At 44.0% G+C, this 24,665-nt stretch overlaps 1 protein-coding gene across 2 annotated transcripts in view; it reads right to left on the bottom strand.

The window, feature by feature from the left end:
• Positions 1 to 520: 520 nt before the first annotated feature.
• cep131 (centrosomal protein 131) overlaps positions 521 to 24,665 on the bottom strand; it is a 52,798-nt gene continuing 28,653 nt past the window's right edge. Inside the window, exons 9-27 of one of the 2 annotated variants that reach the window (XM_035792431.2) lie at positions 24,222 to 24,335; positions 22,204 to 22,411; positions 21,931 to 22,031; positions 21,553 to 21,732; positions 20,996 to 21,187; positions 20,513 to 20,647; positions 20,127 to 20,252; positions 19,861 to 19,977; positions 19,509 to 19,538; positions 18,816 to 18,918; positions 18,312 to 18,513; positions 13,473 to 13,580; positions 12,753 to 12,870; positions 10,870 to 10,944; positions 8,752 to 8,894; positions 8,039 to 8,216; positions 4,810 to 5,006; positions 4,433 to 4,493; positions 521 to 4,178 (exon numbers count right to left, since the gene is read on the bottom strand). In XM_035792431.2, the coding sequence (XP_035648324.1) occupies positions 4,107 to 4,178; positions 4,433 to 4,493; positions 4,810 to 5,006; positions 8,039 to 8,216; positions 8,752 to 8,894; positions 10,870 to 10,944; positions 12,753 to 12,870; positions 13,473 to 13,580; positions 18,312 to 18,513; positions 18,816 to 18,918; positions 19,509 to 19,538; positions 19,861 to 19,977; positions 20,127 to 20,252; positions 20,513 to 20,647; positions 20,996 to 21,187; positions 21,553 to 21,732; positions 21,931 to 22,031; positions 22,204 to 22,411; positions 24,222 to 24,335 (2,460 nt within the window). In that variant the 3' untranslated portion in view covers positions 521 to 4,106. The remainder of the gene's footprint in view (positions 4,179 to 4,432; positions 4,494 to 4,809; positions 5,007 to 8,038; positions 8,217 to 8,751; positions 8,895 to 10,869; positions 10,945 to 12,752; positions 12,871 to 13,472; positions 13,581 to 18,311; positions 18,514 to 18,815; positions 18,919 to 19,508; positions 19,539 to 19,860; positions 19,978 to 20,126; positions 20,253 to 20,512; positions 20,648 to 20,995; positions 21,188 to 21,552; positions 21,733 to 21,930; positions 22,032 to 22,203; positions 22,412 to 24,221; positions 24,336 to 24,665) is intronic. The other variant, XM_035792439.2, reaches the window with a different exon arrangement.

The raw sequence follows: 24,665 nt of genomic DNA, 5'->3' as shown, positions 1-24,665 counted from the left end.
CCTTGGATGAGTGTTCTCTCCTTGCCAAAGGGGAGAACACTGGAGACTTCCGGTCTCCTCATTTCAACACAGAGAGAGGTTATCAGTAGTCACCCTTTAGCCCTCCAGCCTCAAAATGTATGTGTCCTCTCCCCTCCCCCATCTTCTTTCACAATACCAGTCAGCAGGGACCTTAAAGGAAAGTGAGAGCTCTCTGTCTCTGTTTGAGCAGAGATCAGTTAATAGGCTGTCCTAGTCTAATCCTCTAGGTATGGCTTCCTCTCTGGAAGGAAAGGAGAAAACCTACAGAAAGCAGATGCATTTCGACACGCACCACCGGTTGCTTTAGTAGTCAGGAGTGAGAGGGCAAAGAAGTGGAAGGAAAGTGGGTCAGTACAGTCTGGTCAGCTACAGACATCTTTCCAGATGTATGGAAATGACAACCCTTAGGTGTTTTGACCTCTCCACTCCAGACACTAGTGTAAGAAATCAATTCCTTAATGACGGTTCTCAACAAACATACAATACAGTAAATCATGAATAACATTTTAGGCATGTAAATTGGATTTATTCACCACAAAAATAACAGAAATTCCAGTTAATCAAAACACACGGCACAATTCCAAAGGTCACGGAATGGCATTTGATTGGTTGAGGAAATGTTATCGTCTCGGAGAGACGAAACAAGAGAGCAATTGTTTGTTTCCCACAGCGACTATAAAGACGAGACTCTGGGACTCTTCCAAATAGGCTTTTCTTCTTTATTCTCTTTTTACTGAGGATCAGTCAACAGTCCCCCAGTTTCAAACCATCACCATGAATAACAATGCAACTAAACTACAACAACTAAAGTAGAGCCAAGTTAAGATTCAGACCAGGAGCTACAAGTAAGAACACGTGGGGGTACATTAAAATGACAATATATCAAAAACTGAACACAAATAATACAATCAAAGACAGCTGGAGTGGTTTGTGAAGAAAGTCAGAATTCAAATTCAACACAAATGAAGGGTATAAGTAAGAGCGAGTGTGTGTTTCACGGAGGTCATCCCAGGCCAAAGTGAAACACACACAAAGGCAGGACTCATTGGCACGTGTGGGACTGGCATGCCAGTCATGCTGCCACCCTTCTGGGCAAAGAGGCCAACAACCCTGGACGCAATGCCAACTGTCTGAGGAATGGTAGGGATCAAGGCTGTGCCTGGGACCCTATTTCCTATGTAATGCACTAGTTTTGAGTCCAATGTGGGCCCTGGTCAAAAGTAGAGCAGTATATTTGGAATAGGGAGCCAATTCCACATACAAACCCTGTAATATCCACCATGGCTACAGAAATATGTACATCCCCAATATAGTGCACTACTGGTCAAAAGTAGAGAATAGGGTGCCATTTAGGATGTAGCCAATGACTAATAACTAATGAAGTTAAAGATGAGAGAAACACACGGTGACTCAACTGCCATTCAAAGCCTTGCCATTTAAATGCTTCTGTGATATTGATTAGAAGAGTGGAATTTTGTGTCTGAAGTTTGGGAATATTTGGGAATTTTTGGAAGTTGCCCGCCTCCACTCAATAGGATGACGAGAGACGGTATGTGACAGCGCTTCCATTGTTGAGCCTTCACTGTCAGACCTCCCCCAACTGAAAAGCCAAGAAGACAAGGATAAAAAGGAGAACTAGAAGGAAGCTGTAACATTGGTGTTTGACACAAATTCCTCTACATTTCCCATCAGCAAAACCTGACATACTAAACACATACCATCCTAAATAAAATGGCACCATGGAGCATCACTAACTGTACAGCTCAGACTAGGCGTGGATGTGTAGTGTTTCTGTGAATGAAAAGGTACACAAGCACCATCTTGGAATAGGGCTGCTTGCATTGTAATCATTAACTTCAAACTTCAACTTAGTCATGCATTGATGTTAATGGGAGACTAAATGAAAATTAGACTTCAGTAAAAACCCATCACTTTGTGCATAGCACTTGTATGTAAAGGATAAACACACTGGGAGCCAGTTACGAGAGCATCAGATCAGACGGTAAAATACATTTAAAGAAAATAGTAAATAAATATGAAAAAAAATAACATCTGAAATAGATTCAGATAAGAGGGCCGACTGAGCAGAACCACACAGGATAACATCTGTCACATTCTTTTTCACCTAAATTACTATACTTCCTGGTGGGTTTGCTTCTCACTGAAGCACCAAGATTATGCCATTTGGGTCGCATTCCAGGCTTCACAACCCCCCTCGGTCCTCTTTCCATTCAGGATATGAAGTTACCCAGAAGTACACTGTTTCAGACTGAAAATTAATAACAAAAACAGTTTCTAGTTTCTGAGTGGGACATACAAAACATTAAACTTTTTAAGGGGTAAACAAATAAAAAGCACAAGTAAGTATATATATATATATATATAAAAATAAAAACAACATACAAGATAAAAGAGAGACATGCAAAACTAGGAAGTACCTAGACGGCTTCTGAAAATCTTATTAACCAGTTTGATAGTTCCTTCCCCTGGATGTTTAGGGGCTACTTTACTTCTGTTAAGTGGAGGGGCCCAGTGTTGGACCCTTTCAGTGAGAGTTAGATGTATTTTTGTCACAGTGTAGCCCTCAGACTATCATCCTATCAGACCCACCAGGCTCATGGGGCTTTTAGGTTTGGGTCTCTGGTCACACGAAACCACTAGTCTTGTGTTGTGCCCCCCATACCCCAGTCAGTCCCAGTCTCAGCTTTCCTAATCCTATAAACACTTCCTATGCACATTCCTTCATTGCCCTCTCCTTCTCTCTCGTTCTGTCTCACTTTCAAAACCCACACCACACCGCAACCATGACTCTCAATAAGATTAAATACACTATCAGAGCATCATTACTCACTGTCTCATATCTGTATATTCTTTCTGCATCGCACAATTACTCCCACACCCATCCCTCACTCTTTCCTTCTATTGACATCCTAGCACACTATACAACTTGTCAACACCAAGGTTAGTATTATTTCTAGACTCATTGTTAGATTTGACTTGGATGAAGACATTCATAACAAATCTGCCTATCAGAGCTAAACTAGGCTTGTGACTGCCAGGGGCAAAGGGTGTGATTGTGAGTGTGTGGGAAGGGGGGGTTGCACCAAGCCAAGGCAGCAGATCCTGTAATTGGCACTAGCCCAGAGGGGCACTGGGACAAAAGACATCTGTAACTCGTACACAAAGGGCAATGCCGAGCAACCTCGAGCCCCAGCTTCATTCAACAGCACTCTGTACTAACGTGTCTGAATAACTAACTGCAGGACCTCAGCAGGGGAAGAGGGTGGTGCTGGGGTGCTGATTCCCTTCCCTCCTTCTCAGAAAGACCACCTAGCCCCCTCCACCTCTCTCTGCCTGCTGGGAAACTTCACACTGTCACAGGCCTGGGCTGGCTTAGAACATCTGGAACAGTTCTCTTCTCTGTGGCAGCAACCTAGTCTCTGCTGTGTGGGGAATGAGCTCTCCCACTCCTTCAAATTTTAGGGGGGGGTTCACAATTCATCAAAATTCCAAAGGTGGTTCCAAAGAATGGTTCAGTCCGTCCGTCCAAGAGTTCACTGGGCAGTTAAAGAACATAGACCTCCCGGTTCATGGCCCCTACGGGGACATAATGGTTCTGTTCATTCACTGCTTTACTGTTTGAGCCTCTGTACTGTAAACAATCACTGCCCCCTAGTCTATAAGGCTTATAGGTAGAGTATGGTTCAGTCCTTCCAGGAGTCCACTGGGCAGTTAAAGATCACAGCACCCCTCGTCTGTGGCTCCTCCAGCGTGAGAGGCTCTTAAAACAGCAGACGGTATCCTCTCCAGCCCGTTTCCCTGACCGTATTCGGCCTGCTTGGGAGAGGCCAGGCTCGGTCTCTAATATCTGGGTCTTTATCAAGAAGTCTGCAGAGATACAGTCAGGCAGGCTCAAGTTCTCTGTTTCTCCCACTCTAGTCCATCAGAAACACATCCACCAGACCAAAGAAAAAACTGAGGGAAAAGTGGGGCCCCAAGTGACAGAACAGATGAAGGAGTGATGAGGGGAAGAGAGAGGCAGAGGAGGTGGAGATGGTGATGTTCAAGTCCTGCCCCCCTGTCAGTCACTTCTCGAGCAGCTGCTTCCTCTGCTGTTCCAATAGGGCCTCCAGGTGGTCTGCCCTCTTCAGAGCAGCCTATGAGAGGAGAACAGCAGGGTTTAACACAGCTATCAATCATCTCTCACGTTCCAACTCAGTTCCTTTCTATCCTCTCCAATGTTTACTTAGTGTAAAACCCCTCTCAGAAACACACTGTCTCTCTACGTCCCAAATGGTGAGTTAATCCCTATATTGTGCACTACTTTTGACCGGAGCCCTATTGGCTCTGGTCAAAAGTAGTGCACTATAAAGGGAACAGGGTGATCTTTGGGACCCAGACTAGGACTCACCTCATGCTGCTTCCTAAGGCTAGCCACAGTCTCTTCCTTTTTCAAGATGGCTGACTTCACCCTGCCATAATAAGAAAATGTGACAAAGAAAAGGAAAAATAACATTTGTTTGGCATTGAGATTACTTTCTCCTTTCGCTGTTATTTCAAATGTAATTTTAATTTACATCCTACACTACCAACAATCACTGTCCCATTATACAGGTAACATGGACAACAGTCTGAGCCCAGCTATTCTAGAACAGTCTAAACACTGGTGATTAAATTGACATTCCCACAGTTAGTCCCATTGAGGTCTTTCCCAAGTGAGAACTGGCTATAATACCCTGTCACACAATCTCCTCTCCCTCTCTTTTCTTCCCCTCCCTCCATCCTTACCGTTGGTGGACCTCTGCCAGCTCCTCCTCCTTCTCCCTGGTGACCCTCTCGACCTCCAGCCTTAGCCTGGCCCTGACCTCTGATGTCTCGGTCTTCATCCTTCTGTTCTCATCCTCCGTCACAATGAGTCTTTCAGCAAACTCCTGCCTGATAACCTCTGCCAGGCTGCGACGCTCCCCAGACAGCTTGTCACGGATCTGGAGAGGAGAGAGAAAGAGAGGAGAGAGGGATACAGGATAGAGGGTCAGGGGTGAGAAATCATTTACCTAGATACAGTGGGGCAAAAAAGTATTTAGTCAGCCACCAATTGTGCAAGTTCTCCCACTTAAAAAGATGAGCGAGGCCTGTAATTTTCATCATAGGTACACTTCAACTATGACAGACAAAATGAGGAAAAGGAAATCCAGAAAATCACATTGTAGGATTTTTAATGAATTTATTTGCAAATTATGGTGGAAAATAAGTATTTGGTCAATAACAAAAGTTTCTCAATACTTTGTTATATACCCTTTGTTGGCAATGACAGAGGTCAAACGTTTTCTGTAAGTCTTCACACACTGTTGCTGGTATTTTTGCCCATTCCTCCATGCAGATCTCCTCTAGAGCAGTGATGTTTTGGGGCTGTTGCTGGGCAATACGGACTTTCAACTCCCTCCAAACATTTTCTATGGGGTTGAGATCTGGAGACTGGCTAGGCCACTCCAGGACCTTGAAATGCTTCTTACGAAGCCACTCCTTCGTTGCCCGGGCGGTGTGTTTGGGATCATTGTCATACTGAAAGACCCAGCCACGTTTCATCTTCAATGCCCTTGCTGATGGAAGGAGGTTTTCACTCAAAATCTCACGATACATGGCCACATTCATTCTTTCCTTTACACGGAGCAGTAAGTCCTGGTCCCTTTGCAGAAAAACAGCCCCAAAGCATGATGTTTCCACCCCCATGCTTCACAGTAGGTATGGTGTTCTTTGGATGCAACTCAGCATTCTTTGTCCTCCAAACACAACGAGTTGAGTTTTTACCAAAAAGTTATATTTTGGTTTCATCTGACCATATGACATTCTCCCAATCTTCTTCTGGATCATCCAAATGCTCTCTAGCAAACTTCAGACGGGCCTGGACATGTACTGGCTTAAGCAGGGGGACACGTCTGGCACTGCAGGATTTGAGTCCCTGGCGACGTAGTGTGTTACTTTGGTCCCAGCTCTCTGCAGGTCATTCACTAGGTCCCCCCGTGTGGTTCTGGGATTTTTGCTCACAGTTCTTGTGATCATTTTGACCCCACGGGGTGAGATCTTGTGTGGATCCCCAGATCGAGGGAGATTATCAGTGGTCCTGTATGTCTTCCATTTCCTAATAATTGCTCCCACAGTTGATTTCCTCAAACCAAGCTGCTTACCTATTGCAAATTCAGTCTTCCCAGCCTGGTGCAGGTCTACAATTTTGTTTCTGGTGTCCTTTGACAGCTCTTTGGTCTTGGCCATAGTGGAGTTTGGAGTGTGGCTGTTTGAGGTTGTGGACAGGTGTCTTTTATACTGATAACAAGTTCAAACAGGTGCCATTAATACAGGTAACGAGTGGAGGACAGAGGAGCCTCTTGAAGAAGTTACAGGTCTGTGAGAGCCAGAAATCTTGCTTGTTTGTAGGTGACCAAATACTTATTTTCCACCATAATTTGCAAATAAATTCATTAAAAATCCTACAATGTGATTGTCTGGATTTTTTTTCTCTCATTTTGTCTGTCATAGTTGAAGTGTACCTATGATGAAAATTACAGGCCTCTCTCATCTTTTTAAGTGGGAGAACTTGCACAATTGGTGGCTGACTTAATACTTTTTTGCCCCGCTGTATGTCACCCTACAGGCTTGGACCAAGATGTATTTACCCAGACATAGGCACCAACATGTATTTACCCAGCCATAGGCACCAACATGTATTTACCCAGCCATAGGCACCAACATGTATTTACCCAACCATAGGCACCAACATGTATTTACCCAACCATAGGCACCAACATGTATTTACCCAGCCATAAGCACCAACATGTATTTACCCAGCCATAGGCACCAACATGTATTTACCCAGCCATATGCACCAACATGTATTTACCCAGCCATATGCACCAACATGTATTTACCCAGCCATATGCACCAACATGTATTTACCCAGCCATATGCACCAACATGTATTTACCCAGCCATATGCACCAACATGTATTTACCCAGCCATATGCACCAACATGTATTTACCCAGCCATAGGCACCAACATGTATTTACCCAGCCATAGGCACCAACATGTATTTACCCAGCCATAGGCACCAACATGTATTTACCCAACCATAGGCACCAACATGTATTTACCCAGCCATAAGCACCAACATGTATTTACCCAGCCATAGGCACCAACATGTATTTACCCAGCCATAGGCACCAACATGTATTTACCCAACCATAGGCACCAACATGTATTTACCCAGCCATAAGCACCAACATGTATTTACCCAGCCATAGGCACCAACATATATTTACCCAGCCATATGCACCAACATGTATTTACCCAGCCATATGCACCAACATGTATTTACCCAGCCATATGCACCAACATGTATTTACCCAGCCATATGCACCAACATGTATTTACCCAGCCATATGCACCAACATGTATTTACCCAGCCATATGCACCAACATGTATTTACCCAGCCATAGGCACCAACATGTATTTACCCAGCCATAGGCACCAACATGTATTTACCCAGCCATAGGCACCAACATGTATTTACCCAGCCATAGGCACCGACATGTATTTACCCAGCCATATGCACCAACATGTATTTACCCAGCCATATGCACCAACATGTATTTACCCAGCCATAGGCACCAACATGTATTTACCCAGCCATAGGCACCAACATGTATTTACCCAGCCATATGCACCAACATGTATTTACCCAGCCATAGGCACCAACATGTATTTACCCAGCCATATGCACCAACATGTATTTACCCAGCCATATGCACCAACATGTATTTACCCAGCCATATGCACCAACATGTATTTACCCAGCCATATGCACCAACATGTATTTACCCAGCCATATGCACCAACATGTATTTACCCAGCCATATGCACCAACAAGCTTTCAGCATAAAAAAGGGCCAACCAAGGAGGGGAGGAAGGAAGGACGGCTGAGTTTTCAAACTATTGGAACAAGGTCTGCTGGTGTCTGTACCTGTGTGATGTCTTCGATCTCCTGCTCTCTCTGTCTGAGATGGCCCTGTAGTGTGATCAGCTCTCCCTCCATCTCACTCTGTCTCTTCTTCATCTCCTGCTGCTTTTCCAAGGCAGACCTCTCAGAGCGCTCCAACTCTTTCAGCTCCGCCTCGTATTTCTCCCGCACACGCTTCACACTGAAAGAGACACACAGATAGTCAGAAACAGTATATCAAGCTCCAAGGTGAAGTTTCCCCTAGGTACAGATCTAGGATCAGCTTTCACTCCGACAATCCTAACTTTAACCATTAGTAGGGGAATTGCAAATCTGACCCAACACTGTATATCAGGACTCCCGAGTGGCGCAGCGATCTAAGACACAGCATCTCAGCGCTAAATGTGTCACTACAGACCCTGGTTCGATTTCAGGCTGTATCACAACCGGCCGTGATTGGGAGTCCCATAGGGTGGTGCATAATTGGCCCAGGGTCGTCTGGGTTAGGGTTTGGCCTGGGTAGGCCATCATTGTAAATAAGAATTTGTTCTTAACTGACTTACCTAGTTAAATAAAGGTTAAATATTAAATTAAATAAAAATATCAACATGTAGACATGCTTAGCATGTAGTATGTTCATGCATATGCATATTTATACACATAATCCTTGCAGCACTTGCAAACACACAGACATGGACACACACGGAAACGTCACATTTAATGGTGAGATGACTAACCGATTGTCAGCGGCCCGGTCACATTCGTCGCGGGCCCCGCTCGTCTCCTCCTCCAGCCTCTGAATGGCCAGCTCGATCTCTTTGTCCCGCCCCCGACGTACTTCCTCCTTCAGCTCGCGCTCCCGACTCAACAACCATGCTTCCTACACACACACACACACACACACACACGGTAAACCCCTATGCCAGAATACAGACAAACCACTGGCACAACAGCAACAGTGCATGTGCAGGTCATTGTGAACATTAGTTTCTCTGACTGCTGCTGTGAACCTCCTCTGCCTTCCTTCCTGCCCGTCTCCATATGGCCTTTGCCCTGTGGGTCTTAGTATTCACATGACATTTAAGAGGGGAAAGAGGAAGTGGGTGGGGGCAGATGGGAAGGTGGTGGTTTCAGATCGCTCAGAGAACTACCAACTCCCAAACACAATGAAAAACCCCCCTTTAAAAAGGCCCATGGAAAAAACCTGTGTGTGAGGGTGGTTGCTCGAGGCCTTCTTGAAAGGACCAGATTAGCAGAAATACATGTTTTAAATACAGAGACACGCTATGAACAAACCCGAAGACAACTAGACCCGTTGCATATAGACCTGGTCAGATCCAGACCTGGCCCAATCCGAGTGAGGGAAGCAGCAGAAACGTGACCGTTTAGTCATGGTAATTAGGCTCCAAACTCTGATGCTGCTACTGGTCATTAGATGCCTACTAAACTTGCTAACTGCCTGGTACTCAGCACTGTATTGTCCCTCCAATCACTCTGATATCAATGCAAATGTGTTGAAAATCTAATCAAACCCTTCATGAGAGCCCATGAGCTCATGTTGCGCATCATTTCTATAGGCTATGCAATTGCGTCAGAAAACAGAGTGATTATCTCTATTAAAAAGAACAGGATTCCATCAGCTTTCTATAGGCTAGGGCTACTATATTTATTTCTCAACGTTCCTAATGTTAAGCACATTGCTTCTCTTGAAAATAGGATGGCATGAAAATGAACCACGGGAAAAGCATTCTCCAGTTGCTATTTAAGTGCATAGATTACATGTATTTTTTCCTCCCATTTCGTACAGGTGTATGATAATGGTCCATTCAAAATCAAAACTAATTTCACACATATATTATTTAGTTCATGCAAAGACAAGACTAAATCAAGAATAGTCTGATGGGTGACAATATAAGCCTATCACTTGTGAATGATGAATTTACCATGGCAAATATAAGGCATTATCAAGTGCTTGTCAAATTGTGAATGAGTGACTGATGAAGTGTACAGCCTGCGAAAAAAACAAAACAGAGCTCATGCCTTTCACGCAACTTTTTTCAAATCATTAGAGTCGCATCATGCAGCCTTAGAAAGTATAAAAAAATGTAAACGTATAGCCCAACTTTTGTATCACATTTTTGTATCATTATAAACGGTAAATTAAGCATATAGGAGTACCTGTTCCTTTGTTAGCTGCTAAACACAGGATAGCCGCATGTGCTCACTCCCTCAAATTGTTTGGAGAAAATATCCTTTCTATTTTATTCAGCTATGTTCAATTGTATTGTTCACACTATAACATATTGCCATGGAATTCTAAGCAAATCTTGTCTGCTATGAACTAGTGTATGGCATAGCCAGATCAGGGAATAACATAAGGATAACTCAGAGTATGCTATTGTGTACTTCTGAAACAGACTACATTTTCTTCATTCTTTAGACATGTCTAAAATAAATAATGGATTTATTGTGATGGATTAAGACTAAAATGTAGATGTCTGCATCAGTAGTTTGTAGGCTATGCAAGTAAGCCAGGAGATGCTAAATGTGTTTAAGTTAATTAATGGCCAATTACCGTTAGACCGGCAGTTATTTGTTTGACAATCACCGGCTGCCAAAATTTCATGACCGCCACAGCCCTATTATGGACATAACCTGGGTTTGACAGCGTGGGCTGTTAGGACAGTGGCCAAGTTGGCCAATGTAGTGCTGAGTGTGTAGTGGTCTGCCACACTGCACCATAGCAGTGCTAGGAGAGAGGGAGAGCATTTAGCTAGAGTGCTTAACAAGCAAGCAGGGAGGGAGAGGGGACAAACACACAGACATGGACAAAGTGTTCATGCATGCACACACACCTCCTTCTTCATGTAGTTCTCCTCCCAGGTCTGTTTCTCGATCTCCAGGCGTTCTCTGAGGGCTTTTAACTCCACCTAGAAAGACAAGGAGCAAAGTTACTACCAGACTAGACAACAAAACACAACCAGTGTTAGCCAGTCAGAGTGTCTGTAGGCCAGTCTCTATGGTCTTTTGTAGCTCAGTTGGAAAAGCATGGCGCTTGCAAAGCCAAGATTGTTGGTTTGATTCCCACCGTGACCAGCTGTACAAAGAAAAAAACATGCACTGCACGGCTGTAAATCGTTTTGGATAAAAGCATCTGCTAAATGGCATAATTTCAGCAAAAATACAAGAGGCCATGTGTTTTGAAATTTGTATCATGGCTGTGACGTGGTCAATGATTTTATACAACGGGTTACAAGTATTAAAAAGCAAGATTCTTTCCCAAACCATAAATGTTTCAACAAAACGTGACGCTACATTCACCAACACTGGTTGTCAAATGGAATTTTAGGCGTTCTCTGGTCATTAGTGCCAATTGCATGTAAAGCAAAACAAAACCAAGCACTGGTTAATAGTTCCAGAACTTTGCAGGTTACTATGGCAAACAAAAATGGTTGCTATGGAGAAATTTCTTAAAGTGCAATCGCAAAAACCATCAAGCGCTATGATGAAACTGGCTCTCATGAGGACCGCCAAAGGAAAGGAAGACCCAGAGTTACCTCTGCTGCAGAGCATAAGTTAATTTGAGGCTCAGAAATTGCAGCCCAAACAAATGCTTCAGAGTTCAAGTAACAGACATCTCAACATGAACTGTTCAGAGGAGACTGCGTGAATCAGGCCTTCATGGTCAAATTAGTAGGTGATCTCCGCATGTGTGGTTCCCACCGTGAAGCATGGAGGAGGAGGTGTGATGGTGCTTTGCTGGTGACACTGTGTGATTTATTTAAAATTCAAGGCACACTTAACCAGCATGGCTACCACAGCATTCTGTAGCGATACGGCATCCCATCTGGTTTGCGCTTAGTGGGACTATCATTTGTTTTTCAACAGGACAATGACCCAACACTCCTCCAGGCTGTGTAAGGGCTATTTGACCAACAAGGAGAGTGATGGAGTGCTGCATCAGATGATCTGGTGTCCACAATCACCTGACCTCAACCTAATTGAGAGGGTTTGGGATGAGTTGGACTGCAGAGTGAAGGAAAAGCAGCCAACAATTGCTCAGAATGTGGGAACTCCTTCAAGAATGTTGGAAAAGCATTCCAGATTAAGCTGGTTGAGATAATGCCAAGAGTTTGCAAAGCTGTCATTAAGGCAAAGGGTGGCTACTTTGAAGAAACTCAAATATATTTTGATTTGTTTAACACTTTTTTGCTTACTACATGATTCCATGTGTTATTTGATCCTGTTGATGTCTTCACTATTCTTCTACAATGTAAAAAATAGTAAAAAAATAAAGAAAAACCTTGAATGAGTAGGTGTGTCCAAACGTTTGACTGGTATTGTATGCATACAGTAGATCTATAAAAGTCGTGATTTCGACTGACTGAGAAAAGCTGCCTGTCTGTCTTGTCCCAACTCGCTCATTACTATAGGACACAGTAGAGATCGAAATTCTATATTCCAACAATGTAGCAAATGTCGGAAATAATGTCTAGATGCTTTTTACAGTCAAGATCAAGTTTATAAATTGCATGGCTGGGCAGTGGATATGTAAAAATAGTAGTAGTTGTAGTAGTGCATTGCTAGGTAACAACGGCACTTTTTATCACTGTACTGGCTCTGTGTATGTCGTCTAGTATATAAATGAGCAGGATAGGCGTGAACAATGGGAATTACAAACCACCTGTTTGTAATAATTTATATTATTATTGTGGTAGGGACAGGTACTGTCCATTACCTGGTGCCTCCTCTCCTGCTCCTCCCTGCTCTTCTCCAGCTCTTCTCTCAGAGCTCTCCCTGCCAGGGAGCTGTTATCCTCCAGTTGCTTCCTCAGGTCCTCCAACTCAGCACGCTGCCTGCAGGGCAGTGATAGAGGACATTAACTTTAGAGATGCTCCACTGATACTTGACTTGCACACATCAAATAGTAGGCATTACATTACTAGCAGTCTCTCGTGGACAGATAACATAGGATGGTATCGTAGCGTCTGTCAACAGAATGCGGCATGTGACTACTAACGAGGAACTTTGTCTCGGTACGCAGATGTTTGTCACTGATCATTTGGACAAATCACAATTTAGTAGGTGTTCCCATCTTTTGAGTTTGTCCCATACTTTCCATTTCGGGGGCGGTGGAGACTTCGGTAGTATCGTTTCTCATAAATCTGCCCCAAAACCTAAATCGAGCATTTGGCAGAATTACGCAAGATTTAAGATCTGGATATTTGAGATTACATTACTACACACAATCATCATATGATAAGTATTGTATGATTAGCCTAAGTACTGTATGATTCTAATGTACTAGATGCTGTACAGTAAAGTCAAATCTAGGCCATATCATCAGTCTAATTGTACACACCAGTGTCCCCAGCGACCGAAGTGTTAGGTCTAGACATATAGAGATGACAACATTGGGTGTCAGCCTCTATCTTATCTATATGATCTTTGACATCACCTGGCGGCCAGCTGGTTGAGTCTCTCCTTCTCCTCAGACACCTCCTTGTAGAGTCTCCTCCTCTGCTGCTGTAAAGACATCTCCTCCTCCGCTAGCTGCTTCTCAAACCTGGCCGGGAACACACGCAAAACATCTGTAACCCTGTGGCCTAGGGTGGTCTACTCTAGCGGTCTAGGCTGCTGCCTCCGGTGCACTATACAGCTACAGCATGGGTTAGAATCCATCCCACTGCTAATACTCCAATACAGCACACTCTACATCCTATCACCACTATCTCTCTGTCCAATAAACATACAAAGACATCTCTAACCCTAACCCTCTGCTTCTCAAAACTGACAGGAATACACATACAGCGCATTTGTAAAGTATTCAGACTCCTTGACTTTTTATTTTATTTAAGTATACACATCAGTTAAGAACAAATTCTTGTAGAAAAAATTAGATGAAGAATTGAAGCGCTGCTGAGGTACACAATAGTAGAGTTTGGAAGATAGGTGCTCTTTGGTAAAAGGGGGAAATTTGCCATCAAAAAGAAAAGAGGGCCAAGGCACTTCATATAATTAATTAAAATGCCTATATTTGTATGGCATGTTCAATGGAAACAAAGTTTAAAAACTCTGACAACATAGCATGGCAGCAAAACATGGCAACATAGCATGGCAGCAAAACATGGCAACATAGCATGGCAGCAACACATGGCAACATAGCATGGCAGCAACACATGGCAACATAGCATGGTGGCACCACCACATGGCAGCAGCACAAAACATGGTACAAACATTATTGGGCACAGACAACAGCACAAAGGCACGAAGGTAGAGACAACAATACATCACGCGAAGCAGCCACAACTGTCAGTAAAAGTGTCTGAGTCTTTGAATGAAACTGTCCAGTTTGGGGGCCACCCGTGTGGCGCAGTGCTAGCTGTGCCACCAGAGACTCTGGGTTCGAGCCCAGGCTCTGTCTCAGTCGGCCATGACCGGGAGGTCCATGGGGCGATGCACAATTGGCCGAGCATCGTCCGGGTTAGGGAGGGTTTGGCCTGTAGGGATATCCTTGTCTCATCGCTCACTAGCGACTCCTGTGGCGGGCCGGTGGCAGTGCACGCTGACCAGGTCGCCAGGTGTACGGTGTTTCCTCTGACACATTGGTGGCTTCCGGGTTGGATGCGTGCTGTGTTAAGAAGCAGTGTGGCTTGGTTGGGTTGTGTTTCGGAGGACGCATGGCTCTCGACCTTTGTCTCTCCCGAGCCCGTACGGGAGTTGTAGCGATGAGGCAAGACAGTAACTACTAATAATTGGATACCACGAAATAGAAGAGAACAAAAAAAACTGTCCAGTTTGAGTGTTTGTTGCAGCTCGTTCCCGTCTCTGACTGAAGGGAACTGAAAAGAGGAGACACCCAGGGATGTGTGTGCATTGAGGACATTTAACAGAATGTGACTGGCAGAACGGGTGTGGTACTTATTCAAACCCTTTCCTTTGAGACTCGAAATAGAGCTCAGGTGCATCCTTTCCCCATTGATCATCCCTGAGATGTTTCTACAACTTGATTGGAGTCCACCTGTGGTAAATTCAATTATTTGGACATGATTTGGAAAAGGCACACATCTGTCTATATAAGGTCCCACAGTTGACAGTACATGTCAGAGCAAAAACCAAGCCATAAGCTATGAGATAGGATTGTGTCAAGGCACAGATCTGGGGAAGGGTAACACAAAATTTCTACAGCATTGAAGGTCCCCAAGAACACAGTAGCCTCCATCATTCTTAAATGGAAGAAGTTTGGAACCACCAAGAGTCTTCCTATAGCTGACCGTCCGGACAAACTGAGAAATCGGGGAGAAGGGCATTGGTCAGGGATGTGACCAAGAACCCGATGGTCACTCTGACAGAGCTCCGGAGTTCCTCTGTGGAGATGGGAGAACCTTCCAGAAGGACAACCATCTCTGCAGCACTACTCAAATAGGGCCTTTATGGTAGAGTGACCAGATGGAAGCCACTCCTCAGTAAAAGGCACATGACAGCCCGCTTGGAGTTTGCCAAACAGCACCTAAAGATAGGACTCTGACCATGAGAAACAATATTCTCTGGTCTGATGAAACCAAGATGTAACTCTTTGGCCTGAATGCCAAGCGTCACGTCTGGAGGATACCTGGCACCATCCCTACGCTGAAGCATGGGGATGGGGATGTTTTTCAGTGGCAGAGACTGGGAGACTAGTCAGGATCGAGGGAAAGAGGAACAGAGCAAAGATCCTTCATGAAAACCTGCTCCAGAGCACTCAGGACCTCAGACTGGGGCAAAGGTTCACCTTCCAACAGGACAACAACCCTAAGCACACAGCCAAGACAACGCAGGAGTGGCTTCGGTACAAGTGTCTGAATGTCCTTGAGTAGCCCAGCCAGAGCCCCGGATTTGAACACGATCGTACATCTCTGGAGAGACCTGAAAATAGCTGTGCAGACGCACTCCCCATCCAACCTGACAGAGCTTGAGAGGATCTGCAGACAAGAATGCGAGAAACTCCCAAAATACAGGTGTGCCAAGCTTGTAGCATCATACCCAAGAAGACTCAATGCTATAATTGCTGCCAAAATTGCTGCCAAAGGTGCTTCAACAAAGTACTGAGTAAAGGGTCTGAATACTTATGTAAATGTCATATTCAATGTGATATTTAAGCGCAGACTGGAATATGTTCCGGGATTCTTCCGATGGCACTGAGTACACCACATCAGTCGCTGGCTGATTTTAGTCGAAGTATGATATATTTGGGCTTGATGGAGAAATACATTTTGTTTTCTGCTTCTGATAAAATGACATACATTTTGATCTGACTATACGTGTCTTGCGAGGGCTGGTTTTAAATAATTTGGAACCACTTACAAAACATGTAGGTATGTAGACAAATTCCTGTTTACAACCTGGTGCTACGGATTACTTCTGTCTAATGCACTTAGATTGAGATGGTGGATAGCCTGGCGGTAAAACGGTGAATAAGAAAAAAGCTAATATTATTATTATTCTTATGAGCTACTGTCAATCATTTGGCTATAGTAAGCAGCCTGGCAAGGCACACATTATCCAAACAACTTATTAGGAGCTATCTTTATGGCTAGCATCACCTAGCTAACATTAGCTGGATAGCTAGCTAGTGACATCAAAAGTGGATGAAGGTGAAATGTCAACACAGGTGCAACACGGCAGTGCTACAGTAAGCAGCAAGTGTAGTCCTATGGGATACTAACAAGCTAGCTAGCTAGCTATAGTATAGGTAACTGTACGGTGAAGCTAACCCATATGAAGTAGCAAAGTTCATATATAGCTCAGTGAGTAAATCACTCCTTTACCAGTACTAACGCAACTGCACCGTTTTCAGATAATTAGTTTATCAGAGAAACAGTTGAATGGTAGCTAGCATAGTTAAAGGTATTTTTGCGCTTGAAACAACTTTGGAAACAATTATTCACAGTTGTTAAGTTACCGGTAGCTTGCTACCTGGCTAGCTAGCTTTATTGGTCAAGGGAGTAGGTTAGCAAGCATCTAGCATTGCCGGTAAAACTCCAGTAAATTCTGTATTAATCTTTGATCATTCAATTCCTTTGCAAAAAGATGGCGGGAGAGTGGATTGTCCTTTGACTTGTCCTAGATACCATTAAATGTGCTGTGCTCCGTAGCGATTAGCTAAGCTACCCTGACCTTGGCGTTTGGTTTGTTTACAAATTGTGGAGTGTGGGCTGCGCACATGTCATATTAATCAATATTTTTAAGGAGCCATACATAATAGTTTGGCAGGTGGAACTAAACAAGCATTTCCGCACTAGGACAGGAATTAGGTCAAAATAGTGGCAGCAACATCCTCTGGAGGGGAACTTTAACCAATGATACGCTCCAATTGGGTTGTGAAGGTCATGGAATTTTGGATGGCGGTAATTGACCAGCCAAATGACCAGTCAACGTAATAACCATTAAAATACACATTTTCACCTCTCCTCCTGACAGCAATAGAAATAATGAATAAAACAGGTGTCCCCATTCGGGTCAATGATGTTATAATGGGTGGAATGGCGGCAGAGAGGAAACGGTAAAGCGTGAGGAAGTGACGAATCTGTCTACGAAGTGAGGAATTTTTGTATGAAGGTCAATGATCGTGTAAGTCACTCTGGATAAGAGCGTCTGCTAAATGACTTAAATGTAATGTAATGTAATGTGTCGAATTTTGTTGGTAATTTGCTACCTAAGGCTTATTTAAATCGAATTTAAGTTGTTTTCTAATGGTTAGGTTTGTGGGGTTTCCAGATGGGGTTACCTGATTTGAAAATGGGGTCAGTCACTGGCCTACGTCCCAAATGGCTATTCCCTATTACGCACTACTTTTGATTAGGTCAGAAGGAGTGCACTATATAGGGTGCCATTTAGGACGCAAGCACGGCCTTCCTGGCGCTTTCATTGTTATCCAGTCCTTCACTCTTATCACTACAGAGCAGGCAGTGTGACCACACCACACAGCAGCTCCACAAAATGACACTAGGACATGTGGGAAAGAACAGACTGGTGGAAATAAGGCTATCTGTACAACGCGCTCACACACGGGCAGCATGCACATGCGGGCGCTCACAAAGAAAGACATCTCTCCACCACACGTACTCTAATGAATTCAGCTTCTGAAAGACAACCACATTGGTTAAGTATCTACATGGGAGGTTTGGTGATACATTACTTAGAAACCTACTTCCTGTCCATTATTTGGGGTTTTATGTCTTGCCTTTACACTGCCAGTGTTATCGTAGTGTGAATGTGTGTGAGCTCACGTGCATGCATATATGGTGTGCATACAAACCTCTGCTTGGCCAGTTCCCTCTCTCTCTGACACTGCTCGTCCCGGTCTCTCTCCAGCTGTTGTCGTAGCTCTTCAGTCTGGCCAACATAGCGTTGGGCTGCCCTCTCGTCTGCCTGCAGCAGCTCAGCCTCATGAAGGACCCGCAGCTTTTTCAGCTCTTGCTTGTGTTTACAGATCAGCTTCTGGATCTCTGGCTCCAGACCTGGCACAAAGTGAAGAGGAAGAACAAGAACGAAAAGTACAAGAGAGAGGAGAGAAAGAGAAACATTGGTTAACACAGAAATAAATCACAGCAGAATTGTTACACTGCAAACAAAGTAATTATTGTAATTGTGAAGAGATAAACATTTGAGCTCTATGCATGTACTTCTCAGAAGTGAAATTAAGTTGACCCTAGACACTGAACTTTTTTTCTCCCTAATACGATTTAGTGGAGGTTAGCGTAGAGTAAGCAGATCCTAGATCCTGCCTTCGAGGCAGCTTCAAATGAGGCCCTCATCTCACCTTTCACAGTGATCTCTTTTATCTTCTTGGTCTTCTCGTCGATCCACTTCTCCCTGCGGACCTTCTCTGTGGCACTCATCAACTCTTTTAGCTTCTTGATCTCCTGAGGATGAAGAGGGGCAGGTTAGAGGTTAGGGTTGAATGTCAAAAAGGTCAATCTTCCTTTGGAAAGAAGTTACTACAGTGACTGGGAGGGACACTGTAGCGACACCATGTCTGTCACATCTTCCATGACAAAAGGTGCCTCAAAGAAACATCAAGGGTAATTTCTGTAGGCAAAAAAGGCTACATCCCATGTGACCAAGAATAGATGAGTGTAGTGATCATAGACATACATATATTCATATTAAAATGTTTATATACCTCATTGGTATTGATATGCAAACAGAAATGGTTTGTGAAGCTACATTCCACATGAGGGAAATGGTATGAAAGAATAGGGTTTAAGTGTTTTAATGGGTGAAGACAAGGGCTGAGAGAACACATGGTGTAAGGTTAGTCAGCTGCCTAGGACAGGGGTTTAAAAACTGTTACAACACCAAGTCTACAGACAGACAGAGGCAGACTGTACCGGAATAAACTCACATGCATATATAGAGTATATAGAGTCCTGACAGAAGAAAGGACAAATGAACAAAATGAAAGAAAGAAGAGCAAGACTGGAGTGATGAGTGGGTTAGGGAAAAAGGTTACCTCACACAAGGGACCCAGAATTTGCCACACCTAGAGCCAGAGGAAAATGAGAAACAGACAGGACAGGAGGAAAGGAGGAGGAAAGAGAAAAAAACAGAGTGATTAAAAAGCAACAATAGCAGAAGCAAGCAAAGCAGGCAAACACATAATGGCAAGGCGACAAGGCATAAGCAGAGAGAAGTCGCTAGCAGCAGAAGAGACTGTTAAACCACAAACATAGATAAAACACAAATACTGATCTCCTCTGCCTCCTCTAAGTCATAGTGGTGGATGGCTCAAGTCTGCATCCTAGTGGCCAGGACAGAGGATGGCAGATGTCAGTACTGTAAGAAGTGTGTGTGTCACCACTTACCAGTTCATGCTGCTCCTGCATCTGGCCGATCTTCTTAGTGTATTTCTGATCCACTAGTTTGAGCTCTCCCACCACTCCCTCACAACGCTCACTCAGAGCCTTCTTATCATCTATTAGCTGCACAAACAGAGAGAAAAATAGAGGCGCTAATGACATTTCAGTTCAAAGGAGAGAGTGATGGCGTAGCCTTGGATTTTGGATAAGAGTAAGGGGGTCGTGTGTGTGTGTGTGTGTGTGTGTGTGTGTGTGTGTGTGTGTGTGTGTACCTGGTCTATAAAGGTGAGGTGTCTCTGGATGGTGGCTTCATACTGCTCCTTCTGCAGAGTGAAGTTCCTGCTCAATTCCTTCTCTGTCTCCTTCACATGCCTCACTGTCAACTCCCTCTGCTGGGTCTGGGACAGAGAGAGGGGTGGAGAATGGGCGAGAGAGACAGATGGGACAGCTTAGCATGTGAACACTATAGACCAGGGACAGGCAACAGGTGGCCTAGCAATTTGGCCACCCAAAGTTGTCTTAGTAACAACAAATTGAGATGGGGTAAAGCTATGACATCTTTAATTAATAAGTGTTCCCTTGTGAAAAAGAAAACATCACATATGGCTGTGAGATGGATCTTGTGATGGAATACAGTGAATATTATTCACGTTCTCACCAGAGCGGTCTGCAGCATGTTGACAGTGCGCCTCTTCTCCTCCAGCTCCAACTTCAGTCTCATCATGGAGCCAGTGACCTCAGCAGCCGTGGCCGAGGCCTGCTCTATTCCCGCAAGCTCCTCTTCTGACAACATCTAGAGACAGACAGAGACAGAGCTCACACACTGCAACACACACCGTCCAACTCACTAACATCTAACTATTTTAGCAACACCTGATTGCAATCACCCTTTCAGCTCAAGATCTAACCTGAAACATGATCTACCTCACCCTATATGGTGGGGTAAATTAAATGCTCAAGTCACATCTCTAGATTTGAGAGGTGTGTATAATAAAAGTGACATCGGAAGAACTAAATACCCCTCATTATCAGCATTGAGAGGTTGTTGGTCTAGGTCAGAAATGAAGGCAAGCCCAGCACTCGCAAACCCTTATTTTATTAACAATGTCGGGACAATGGCATTGAGCGAACCTCCCCTCACCTCTTTGTGTGACCCTGAGGTGACAGATCGAGGTCTCTCCTGTTCAGACTTCTCCATCTCATCCAGGAAGCTCATGATGCTCTGTAGTTTGGCCTCAGAGAGGAGAGCGCCCCCGTCTGGCAGCACAGGGGTATGGACCAGCTGACCATGACGCTCCAGGTTATCAGTGGTCAGGGAGTTGGAGTCTCCATCCTGATAGAATATAAATAATATAAACATGTTATCAGTGGTCAGGGAGGGAATGTGAGAGAAGGGAGAGCAGGGAGAGAATGTATGTGACGACTTGAGATTGCACCACTGGGTCTCCTGTACGTCCCAAGACTGTGTTAGCTCATTAAAATATGAAAGGCTAAAAGGTAGAGTAGACATCAAGTAGTTTAAATCTATTGCATTACAAGGCATTGCCAAGAGCTGCGGTGAATCAAGGTGTGAAACAGAACTGGATAGATAAAAGCGATATGGTTAGAAACCAGATACAAGTAGCTTCAGATCTGCTAAAGAGAGTGAACAAGGGCAGAGGGAAGGGTACAACTTTGTGAAATGTAGTGCAGCCTTACCTCATCTATCCAGGAGTACTTCTCCTTGTGGTAGCTCTTGGGTTCAGACAGCCTCTCTGGTTCTTCCTCTAGGAGCTTCAGAGTGTCCAGCAGGTCGTTCAGGGTGGTCTTAGAATGGGCTCTGCTCGATGGCGCCCCCTGGCGCTGGTCCTCCACACTCACTGACCGCTGCAGAATCTCCTGTTATACAGAGAAGAACAAATACAGCGCCAGGACATGAATGATATTAAATCAGCCTGAATGCACTGGTTTTGTAGACGATATACAGATCAGTAAGTCAGGTTTAAGAATGAGAATGCATAAACAAATGGGAATATTCCAAAGATCAGATCTCATACTGTTATGGTACATTTAGAGCTAGAATCAATGGTTTGTTACCTGAGAGCATTGAGAGTCTCTGCGATTGGACAGTGCAGGGGACAGCGGTCTCAGGTTGGTGACGTCATCCAGGTCAGTCACAACGTTCACATTGTTAGAGTCTGCAGACAAAGGAAAAACATGAGGGCATCTATATGCAACTATATGTGCTTACAGGACAGGGTATTTTAGCTGGCAATGGAGAAAGGAAATGCACACTAATTTACATTACATCCATGACTGCCCTAGGCTTGACAGGGAAAGTTGCCATTAGAGGCTCAGGGAGAGACTGACCTGTGTTCTGGGCCTTGACGTCAGAGCCAGTGGGGGAAATAGGGTTCCTGTTGCAGGGGGATGTGGGGCTCTTGTTGCTGGGGGAGGAGGTGGTGGTCTTAGTCGGTTTCTTATGGCCCACCTTGCCACTCTGTCTCAGGGTCTCCATCTCCTCTTGGGCCAAGGCCTGTATCTCAGCAGCCCTCTGGGCTCTCTTCTGCTGCAGCTCCTACAACACAGCAGGAGGGGGCGACATTAGGCAGGCAGGGTCACGGAGAAAGAGACCAGCGAACTAGGGTGAAGTTGCCCCTAGACGCTGATCTTGGCCCAGTTTAGCATTTTTCCCATTAACGATAAAGGTTAAGGGAAGCGGATCTTAAATCTGTACCTATGGGAAACTTCACCCCGGAGCAGAAACTAGCCTTGTTCCAGATCTGTTTGTGCCATTTTGCCAACTCAAAGTCACTAATTGTCAAACATTACAAGTAGTTGGCTAGAGAGCAGGAACAGACCACCACCCAGGCTGCATGGGAACTGTCTGCAAGGTTATTTTCCAATCTACTACATTTGTGTCATGAAGACTGAAGCATTTGGCTTTGTGGGGTTAAAGCCTTTGGCATTTGTTGGGATAGGAAAACGTGGAGGGGGGAGCAGGCACTTGATGGGGCATCGTGGATACAACAAAAACCGAAGGAGTGGCATTTGTTGGGATTGGGGAACATTTGGGGTTGAAAAGTGTCTGAAAGACAGGTGTAGTTGAGGGTAGAGGTCGACCGATTAATGAGAATGGCCGATTAATTAGGACCGATTTCACATTTTCATAACAATCATAAAATACCTATCTGTATTTTTTTTACACCTTTATTTAATCTTTATTTAACTAGGCAAGTCAGTTAAGAACACATTCTTATTTTCAATGACGGTCTAGGAACGTTGGGTTAACTGCCTCGTTCAGGGGCAGAAAGACAGATTTTCACCTTGTCAGCTCAGGGGAACCAATCTTGCAACCTTACAGTTAACTAGTCCAACGCAATAACGTTGCACTCCACAAGGAGACTGCCTGTTACACAAATGCAGTAAGTCAAGGTAAGTTGCTAGCTAGCATTAAACTTATCTTATAAAAAACAATCAATCATAATCACTAGTTAACTACACATGGTTGATGATATTACTAGATATTATCTAGCGTGTCCTGTGTTGCATATAATCTGACTGAGCATACAAGTATCTAAGTATCTGACTAATAGCGTTTCAAACTTCACTCGCTCTGAGCCTTGGGGTGGTTGTTTCCCTTGCTCTGCATGGGTAACGCTGCTTCGATGTGGTGGCTGTTGTCGTTGTTTTCCTGGTTCGAGCCCAGGGAGGAGCGAGGAGAGGGACGGAAGCTATACAGTTACACTGGCAACATTAAAGTGCCTATAAGAACATCCAACAGTCAAAGGTTAATGAAATACAAATGGTATAGAGCGAAATAGTCCTATAATTAACGACAACCTAAAACTTCTTACCTGGGAATATTGAAGACTCATGTTAAAAGGAACCACCAGCTCTCATATGTTCTCATGTTCTGAGCAAGGAACTGAAACGTTAGCTTTCTTACATAGCACATATTGCACTTTTACGTTCTTCTCAAACACTGTTTTTGCATTATTTAAACCAAACTGAACATGTTTCATTATCTACTTGAGGCTAAATTGATTTCATTGAAGTATTATATTAAGTTAAAATAAGTGTTCATTCAGTATTGTTGTAATTGCCATTACAAATACATTTTTACAAAATTATTATTTAAAATCGGCAGCTTAATCGGTATCGGCTTTTTTGGGGTCCTCCAATAATCGGTATCGAAAAATCATAATCGGTCGACCTCTAGTTGAGGGAGTGGGATCTAACAAAGAAGAGACCACTGTGTTATGATTCAGGTACAATAAGAGAGGTTTACTGTAGGAAGTTCAGCTATAGTTCAACTATACATTCAGAAATAATTCAGTCATCCTGTATACCTTCGCTGAGGCTGTTTAAATATTCCTCTACAATACCTGAATGGCTGCGACGCGGGCAAGACGAGCCTTCTCCTCACGAATCCTTTTCCGGTCCTCCTCCTTCTTCTGCACCTCTGGAGACTTCTCCTCCTCTGCGCTCTGTTCTCGTTCCTTCACACAGTAAACACAAAAAGGTTGTGGGTTCAATTCCCACAGGGATTATATGCAGTGCTTTCAGAAAGTATTCACACCCCTTTAATTTTTTTCCAATATGTTGTGTTACAGCCTGAATTAAATATCTATTAAATTGAGATTGTGTCACTGAACTACACACAATACCCCATAATGTCAAAGTGGAGTTTTGTTCGTAGAACATTTTAGAAAAAACATTAAAGCTGAAATGCTTTGAGTCAATAAGTATTCAACCCCTTTGTCATGGCAAGCCTAAATAAGTTCAGGACTAAAAATATGCTTAACAAATCACATAATTTGCATGGACTC

This window comes from Oncorhynchus keta, chromosome 2 (genome assembly GCF_023373465.1).
Source record: "Oncorhynchus keta strain PuntledgeMale-10-30-2019 chromosome 2, Oket_V2, whole genome shotgun sequence".
Taxonomy (NCBI): domain Eukaryota; kingdom Metazoa; phylum Chordata; class Actinopteri; order Salmoniformes; family Salmonidae; genus Oncorhynchus; species Oncorhynchus keta.
This window is presented reverse-complemented; position numbering and strand designations above follow the sequence as displayed.